The sequence below is a fragment of the Apteryx rowi genome, unplaced genomic scaffold (genome assembly GCF_003343035.1).
Source record: "Apteryx rowi isolate R43461 unplaced genomic scaffold, aptRow1 scaffold_277, whole genome shotgun sequence".
Taxonomy (NCBI): Eukaryota; Metazoa; Chordata; class Aves; order Apterygiformes; family Apterygidae; genus Apteryx; species Apteryx rowi.
Genome location: NW_020449163.1, coordinates 36,259 through 45,385, shown reverse-complemented (window position 1 = coordinate 45,385; position 9,127 = coordinate 36,259). Strand labels below are relative to the sequence as shown.

At 38.8% G+C, this 9,127-nt stretch overlaps 1 protein-coding gene across 4 annotated transcripts in view; it reads right to left on the bottom strand.

Moving 5' to 3' along the window:
• The window catches only part of SATB1 (SATB homeobox 1), a 75,966-nt gene extending 67,576 nt beyond the window's left edge, over window positions 1-8,390 (bottom strand). For 3 of the 4 annotated variants that reach the window (XR_003253972.1, XM_026068608.1, XM_026068610.1), the window contains exons 1-4: window positions 7,205-8,390; window positions 7,044-7,113; window positions 4,142-4,377; window positions 213-389 (exon numbers count right to left, since the gene is read on the bottom strand). Coding sequence is in view for 3 of the 4 variants with exons in the window: in XM_026068608.1 (XP_025924393.1) it covers window positions 213-389; window positions 4,142-4,352 (388 nt within the window). In the remaining variant the exon portion in view is untranslated. The remainder of the gene's footprint in view (window positions 1-212; window positions 390-4,141; window positions 4,378-7,043; window positions 7,114-7,204) is intronic. The other variant, XM_026068609.1, reaches the window with a different exon arrangement.
• Between the last annotated feature and the right edge of the window lie 737 nt (window positions 8,391-9,127).

The following is a 9,127-nucleotide window of genomic DNA, read 5'->3' as shown; positions in this document are numbered from 1 at the left end:
AAAAAAAAAAAAAAAGATTCTACCTCAACATTCCCCATGATCAGAACATGCTCTAACGAAACAAAAACATATTAAAGGAGGGAAAAAAATACAGAGACAGAAATGTGCAAGAACTTTAAGTAAAACATGCATCACATTCCTGAAATTCGGCCTCTCCCCCAAGACCCTGCAAACAAGCAGAATTCACTGTACAATTTCAGAATCTTATTTACCTTTTGCTTGGGCAGCAGAGCTGTGAGAATATCCAAGTGATAGCAATGCCATTTCAATCAGTTGGTTGAAAAGCATATCCTTCCTCACCAACACAAATTCTGCATGCTCCTCCTTAGAATCATACTCAATGGCATTTTCATAATGTTCCACTACACAGAAAACTGGAAGCATACTTCCTATTAAAAAAACAAAACAAAACAAAATTGAATTTAACGTATTAAGCTTGAGTTATAGTACTGTAGGTGGGTCTATAAAGCGTTATATAAATAAAACCTGTATGAACAGGCAGATGAGGCATCAAGAATCATCACAAATATTTGATAAACATATTCCCTGAGTCCTTTCCCCTCACCCTCCCCAAAACAGAGCGTTCTGCAAAACATACATAGATCTATGAAAAGTAAAAATGCAAATTTATCTTACTCGATCAGCTACAGATTAAAGAATTACCTGTCTATCGAAATAACAAGGTTGAGTGAAGAGAAGTTGATTCTCTCTGTCCTGCCTGATTTGCTGTGAGTAGCATGCAGCATGAGAACCTAAATACATACTGCAGATGTCTTCGGTGTGAGCCATTTTAGTACCATCTACATGATTTTGCTCGTTAACGTTAAAACTTTCGTAGTTCTGCCAAAAATATTTAATTACCTTCAACATCAACAGCAAATCACCTTGTGTGTTATACATTCACTCTAAAAAGAGTACACAAGGAAACAAGGCAAAAGTTAACACTAATTCATGCTTCATTCCTTGAGAGTCCTTGAGCACTACTTACACTCGCATCTTTAAGAAACAAAATAATGATTTTTAATGCAGTGTTAGTAAGTGTACCTGTAGTTAAGGCCTTTTTGTTGCCACATGTACTTTACATTCAGCATTTTTGGTACTCAATGCTATTTTGGTATGCCTGAAAGTAATTATTAATTTCTAATTTTGTAGTATCTTAAGACAAACTGTTCCCTATGATGCACAGAATATTAAGCAAACAACTTTTTTTTTTTTTCCCTTTCTGACAACAGCCAAAAAATTAGCAAGTGACCCAAGCTGTTAGAGGGAGAAAGTCTCTTCTAGCAATCAAATTTCTAGACTTTGTGAAAATCCCTCCCGGCCTCCCAGACAGCCACGGATGACAGGATGACCTCAGAACCACAGTTTTAGGCCCCAATCCTGTCCCACTGTCTTCAACAGCGCAGCTTAGGATATCTTAATGACAGAAAGCAAAAGGGTTAAAAGCAGATGTAGAGAACTGTCTTATGGCAGCCTGCCAGAGGGGTTTCATCTTTAGCATAAATGATGACAAGGGTTATTTTAACAGGGCACCCAGGAACTCCAATTAGTCCTACAATGTTAATGCCTCTATAACCACTGTCCTCTAGACTTACAGAAACCTTCTCACCTGTTAAGGTGCACAAGACATACTGTAGTTGAAAAGAAGATTTACTGCTGACAATAGATAAATGCTTTAAGACTGCATCTGTTGATTTGTGCTCTAACACATAGCAAGAAATCACACACACACAAAAAAGATACCTTTTAAGCATGTATATTTAAACTACATCTGTTCACCAGAGAGTCAATCTCTGGCAAACAAACCCCTTCAGGCTTGCTTGGAAAAGCTCACAAACTCACTCCGGTTTGCCCAATAGGCTCAGCATGAAAGACGAGACTAAAAGCTTGCCAATATTTACGTAGTGCAGCAAGGAGCTTTTTTTTGTCTTGTTTTTTAAAATCTAAGTGAGATTGGTCAGGAAGGGAGAGAAGACCAAAGCAAAAACAGTACATGCAAACTGGTGATTTCTTCATTGGTTTTAATTAAGTTGTGGAGAGCTTTCCAAAACACACACACGCACACACACACACTCACTTCATCCGCAAAAAGGTTCCCCCCTGCCCCGCTCCAAGTTCTCACAGTTCAGGTTTACCTACTACCATCTGACTGAAAGAAGGGACTCAACATTTTTAAGCAGTTTCACTGTCCAATATTGGAAGACAAAGCATACGCAAAGCTTCATTTTAATAAACTGTGCCTATACATTCAAAAATAGCAAAGGCGTATTTGTTTTCTTCCTTATCAGCTCCTACAAAAATTAGGTTATTATCGGATACAAAACTAACAATGCACAGGTACTTCACTTGGTGCCAGAACGCTTTCTGCCAGGTATACTGTCTCACAGGCTACTGCAGTCTGAAAAATGTAGTACTTTAAACAACACAGGAGCAAATTTTGATGTACAGCATAGATATCAGAGGTGGATCCTGGCAGTGTGACACAGGTGTCATCTGACTACAAATCAAGCTACTAAATCTTTTAGCAAACTGTCACTGGTGTCCTTCTGTTAATGTGAAAAATGTTATACAGGAGAGCACAATCTCAGCTGGCTGATCACTCTTGCTAGCACTTGGCAAGACCTCCAAGTGCAGCAACTTCATAACCTTCTAGTATTAAAGGGGAGAGCATTGGTCAGTGCTCGCTGCTAAAAATACAACATGATTTAAACCTGAAGGCAGTGTTAGAGCTTTTGCTGAAGGTTTACAAGTCTGTGTAAACAGCACGTCTGCCATAAGGAGCAGGGAAGTCTGTAGAATCCTTGTCTAAAACCGTCCTGGCATTAAAGTTTGCTGTGCAAATATCACATAATACCAGACAGCTGAAATCTCCTATTTAGGAATTTATGGAACTTATATGTTTGCAGGCGTCAGAAAGTCCTTTTTATATAGCCCCACTGCTTCAGCGTACAATATTAATGCACTCTGTTTGAAAAGCCGTAATAAATTATATTTTTAATGCTCTTACCCTTGCTTTCTTAAGATGCATATATTCTTGGCAAACAATCAATAAATAGGGTAATCATGAGCAGAGGCCAAAGAATTTGCTGAAGTGCTGTTTTTCCATTTTTAATAGATAAAGATCTAACAATACGGACTGCTGTGTCTGTTCATTTCAGGATCAATATATTCTTTGTTTTCGCCAAACCGAGGAAAAAATAAATGATTGTATGATAAATGTTATGCATCAGACACAATGAAATTCCTCTGCCTTCTAACTTTATGCATTTAATAGTCTTGGTTGCATTTTGCACTTTGCTTAGCAAATGCAAGAAAAATCTGGATTATAAACATATACCAATTATACTGAGAAGAGTAGAGGCTGTTTTAAAACAAATGCCAAATTACATACAGCATATTTTGATTTAAATTAACAAGCCTGCAGTATATGGTCAATAAGACATATTTTGATAAGCAAGATTTATAGATTATTGTTCACTAAAAGTATTTTTAATGCAAACAAAAGGCATCCATATACAAACATCAGTGATTCTAAATGTGCCTTTTCCTTGTGTAAATGTCTAATTACAGCAAACCAGCCACTGAAAAATATGACACCCAAGTTGTTCATTGTTCAATAATGAATTGTACTTAAGAAAACAAACTGCGAAGATTGACATCATAAATGACTTTTCCAATGTGATACCTAAAGATTTACACTCTCTCCTTCAAGCCAGCTTACAACTGCTATGGAAATACTGCTGTCCCTTCCACGCTTAAACCATCATTAAGAGGAAAGGCGAGAATTTGTTTCGGGGGCTCGGTATTTAATCTTACATATTTTTGCGCTCCTCAGCCCAACACTTACTTAAAGAATGAATGTATTATATTACTTGTATTTCAATGTAAGAATTTGCTTCAATCAGTACAGCTGCCCTTTACCTAAACAAAAGTCAGACTCCACCCTGTAAAGCAAGATGCTCCACCCAAGCATGAAGCTTACTTTTCCCAAATGTGATTTATATCAGAGTTGGGAATATATAATATTTTAGAATGGAGATTTAATACTGAAATAMAAATGAAGTAGAGTCTGCAAAAATATGTTTTCCCCCCATATATTATAACCCATATTTCTCCAATGCAGAATTATCAAAAGTGTTACCTTTTCTAATATTAGTTTTCATCAGGTGTCCAGAGTGTTTTAAAGGCACTCCTTGCATTTTAGTTCCTGTACTTCCAAGTCTTCCTCTTCCTAATGGGCTCCCATTCTGTTCCAAGCGTGCAATTTTGGCTGGTGGACCCTTCGGATCGCTTACATTGTTAGACATTTCTGAATGTTCTTTCCCCTGAGTTGCCTCGTTCAAATGATCCATACTCAGTCCCGCCTCTAAAGATCACCTGCCATGATTCAAAAAAAAATATATGTTGTACACATGTGCGCATATGTATATGTACACAGCCTGCACATGTACAGAGATATATATGTATAGTGAGCTCATAAAGAAGAACAAATAACTATTTTGATTAGCCAGAAGATTACTTTTTTAAAAGAAAAAAATTTATTCTCCAAAATGACCTCATACCCCACTTCACAGAGAGATCGCATCATAACCTGGTGGACTTATTTTTAAAAGTCAACTAGAGTACCCCTATAAAAAAAAAAAAAAAAAAAAAAGAAAAATCTTCAGAGATATTCTTGTAAATCTGAGAGAGACTAAGACTAATATAAATGATGACGATTTTCAAGACGTGCTCCAACACAGCTATTGTTACAAATCTCACAGAAAGGTTTGTTATTAATCCTGGAGGCTTTTATTGCTAGGAAAAAAAAAATTCTAGTGAAACTGACCTCAATCCACATGGTAAAAGAACAGAAACACACAACAGAGATTGTCAAAACTTTAGTTAAGGGAGCAACAGATTTGTTAGCAAGGTGGAATATCGTTCATTTACAATTTTTCCCCACTAAAAATAAAAGTTGGAATAGAATTTAACATTTAACTTGAGTATGCAGTAGCGGGAGGTGGTTGTTTTTGAATTTCCTAACTGATCTTATACAAAGAGTTTATCAACTTCTGCAAAGTTTGAGATATGCATATGAAAATTTTAAGATGTTTAGCTTTAAATGTTAAATGGGGTACTGTTTCTTAAATTAAAAAAAAAAAGAAGAAGAAAGAGAAGGCAGCATCTCACAAAACATAATGCTGAAGAACCACAGTTTCTACAGTGCTTTTGAAGCCCTTAAATATAAAGAAACCCTTGGTGATGCAAAGTTGCATACTGGCACAGCTATCTGAAACCAAGAGGAAAAAAACAAACAAAAAAAACGGAAGTAATTTCAATCGCAAATTAAGAAAAGGTATATGTTAGCATGCTTATATTTCCCCTTTTATAAACTTTTCAAACCTCAGTCCATGAATAACAATTCCAGTTAAATCATTAAAATCCCCCAAGTCTAGAACATAACGGAATAAGTTTTGAGGGTTTTTATCACTCATCAGAATCTATTTCATCAAGCATAAAGGCAATCAGCTGCTGAGAACAGTCATCTATCTAGTTATGATTTCATTCATCAATATTGTTATGATTGTTAGGTCTTTCACCCTACCTTTCTCTGACTGAGAAAGGTGTGACTACACTGACAATTATGTTATATGCATATAATATAATCAGTAAGGACAGGTGACTAGACATTAATTTATGAACTAGTATTTACATTACTGAGTGCAAATACTAATATTAGGGAAATCATATTTAGAAAGACTGGTGTGAATCTGATAATTGCTACTTTCTTTCAGTTGCCTAGTAATTCAACACATTTTCTGCATGTTTCATAGCAAAGCTATTAAAACCTAAACATCTTGGGATTTTTCACATACTCTTATATCATTGGTATATATGCCAGCGACAATTCTGTAAACTATTTTTTTCTTGTTTGAACACAGTGCTGCTTTGCCTGACATGGTAGAGAAAGAGGTAATATATTAATCTGAACATTTATAAGCTTAAGAATGCCACTGAATAGCTAAAGTTTAGAAAATTATTATTTATCCTTGTGCTTTAAGGTGACATGTTAAGGGTTACCATTAATCTTGGTCCCATCTGTTTTCGGTCCTGTGTCTCATTAACAGTAAATGTGCCTTATTTAGCCACTTTTTAAAGAGATTATTCTCATTTTACTATGTTAGCTGCAGCCTAACCATAGAATTACAGACTCAGACCATTGACATCTTCCGACATTTCTGATGATGCCAGTATAACATAGGGCTGCTTTTCTGAAACTGGTCTCTCAAGAATAAGAGGATTAACAACAACAGCAACAAAAAAGGTAAAAAAAACAAAAACAAAAAACCCTTGAACAAGAAAATTCTTGTTACTTTTGGCAACTTCAGAAGTACTCTAAGGCACCAAGGTTCTTGCTACAAAAAGTATCTAGTCATCATGAGTCAGAATAGCACTACATCATGTACAGTGAATAAAAGTGATAATTGCAATTTAGTTAATACACCGAGCACCACCAAAACACCAAATGGGTCATTTTAGCTTGGCCTTAGAATACCCTCCCATCGGCATCCTTTAACCACTTAGTCATCTTGTAAAAAGCTTTATGTTACAAAGCAAAATTACATGCACATAAAACACCTAATTTACTCATTTAAACTCCATGCCCAAGGCTAAAGTTCAGTGAAACCTCAGTTTGGAATAGTGATGAGCAACACTAAGCCTGGCCTGCCCAAGGAGGCAGTTGCAGGGAATAACTATTATCTCCACAGATTGCAGGCCAAGAGTTTCCTCAGGTTTCTCATTTAGACATCTTTCATAACTACAAGTTTTCATCACTGGCATTCGCAGAAGAGCACAATTTCAAGGCACAGTTTCAAAGAGCTAGTGTACACCTACGGACACACCACGCAATTTCTCAATGAGCTTCGCTGCGATAGCGCCTATTGTCGAGAGGCAACAGCGCCGGTATTATATTATTTCTTTCTCCTCTCCGGAATCAGCCCCCTCCCCGTCCGTTTCCCCTCCTCTTTCCTCCCTCCCCCATAAAAACCCATAATCACATTTGAGAGAGGCTCCGCACTTATCCGTTCCATATGGCTCTCACAATCCAGGCCAAGGTTTCACTGTGACCTTTTAAAGAGACAAAGAAGCAAAGTACTTATCTAGAAACAGAAGCACTGCAGTTTTCTGAGTGAAATTAGCAAAACCGACCGAAACTCACCACTTCAAAACTTGACAGCATATAAACAACAAAAACAAAGGAGGTTTCCTTTGCAGCCCGAGCTCTTGAAGAGGAAGAAGTTCAAGACTGATGTTTTCTAGGTCCCCCCCTTTGGGGGGGGGGGGGAGGCGAGAGGGGGCAGCAGACCTGAGGACTACTTCCCCTAATATTCTCTTTTCTTTTTTTCTTGTTGCTATTTTCCTCTAGGTGGGGAGGGGCAAAAATAGATAGCGAGAAACAGAGTAGCCATGAGCAAAAATGGCAATGGACAAAAAATATATATATTAAATATCTTTTGAGAGAGCCAGGTTTTCAAGGTTTAGCAACGGAAGAAGGAGCCGAAGATCAAATTGATCAGACAAGTGTAACGCTAAAAAACAAGAAATTAATGATTAAAAAAAAAGTAGCAGGTTTAAATTGAGGTGGAGGGTGACTTAAGTCTAGCTATCCTTTCAAAAATAAAATCAGTGCATACAGGAGCAAGTGAGAAAGGGGATTATTTAAAAAAAAAAAAAAAAGCAGCTTTTCTATCCAGTGTGAAGAGCAGAAAGTCTACTTCTAGGTTGTCACTTACACTATTATTCTCCAATAGGCACCCAGAGGAGCAGCACACACAGAAGGCGCTCGCTCCCCTCCCCCTCCGCAAAAATACACACCGTAACAGCCCCCAAACTTTCTGCGGAAACCTCAGCCCCAGAGATCGCTACTGGGGATTAAAAAAAGAAAAAAAAAAGTGTAGAGAAAATTGCAGGAAAAGGCACTAAAATGCCACTTTTAGTCTCACCTTTACGGTCCGGGGAGGAAAAAAAAAAAAAAGGCAGAGAGGACCTGTCTCCTCTCATTTACCGGGGGCTGTTGTGCGAGCGAGGGGGGAAGAGAGGGAGCGAGAGAGAGAGAAGGGGAGAGAGAAAAAGAACAGAGAGAAGGAAGGAAACACACACAGCAAGGCACACCACCACCACTACAAAAAGTGACGAGGTTTCACTCCCTCCGAGTCCAAAACCGGGAGAAAATATAATTTAAAAAAACCCCTCTATATTAAAAAATTGGTTCTGTTTCTGCAAAGAAAAAAAAATAGAAAACCTGGGAACTCCAAGAAGAGTTACTCGCAAGAAGGGGGGGGGGGGAATATGAAAAAGAAAGAAAGGTTGCAAAAAGCCAACAACAACAACAAAAACCAAACCAGCAGAAAACAATAATAATTGGAAAAGAATAATAATCGTAGGCTTTTTTTTTTTTTTTTTTTTTTTTTTTTCGCTTCCCCTGTCTAGCTGAGTATGGTTGTTATTTAGGCCGGTTTGGTGGTTGTTGCTGGATGTTACATGGATATAGGTAGGTGTGTGTGTGTGTGTGTCCCCAGACGGAGCTGCCTTGCTCTGCTCTCTCTCCCCCCTCCTCTCTCTCCCTCTCTGTTTCTGTCCCCATTAAATTATTAGTTGACTCATCACTACTCCTCCTCCTGCTGCTGCTGCCGCCGCCGCCGTCCCCTGCTCAGATCCTCCTCTCCGCTACCGCTCGCTGCCGCTGCTGCCGCTGCCGCTGCTTCTTCTTCCTCCTCCTCATTTTAATACAAAATAACACCGAGGCCACCGGCTTTTTTTTTTTTTTTTTTTTTTTTTTTTTTTTTAACAGCCCGAGACGGGAGGAGAACTCAGCCTCCCTGCTGCTGCCCGGAGCCTTTCCCCGGCGGCCCCGGATCATCCGACGCGTCCTGAGAGAGAGAGAGAGAAAGTGGAGGAGGAGGAGGAGGAGGAGGTGGTGGTGGTGGTGGGGAAGGAGAGAGAGTGGGGGAGGGGAGGCCGGGGGGGGCAGGGAGAAAAGAGGTGGAAAAGAGAATTAAAATAAAAACTGGGGTGGCGGGCCCAGCGGCTGGGGGCTGGGGAAAGGGAAGGGAAGGGGGGCAGCCCGGGTAGGTGAGCGGGG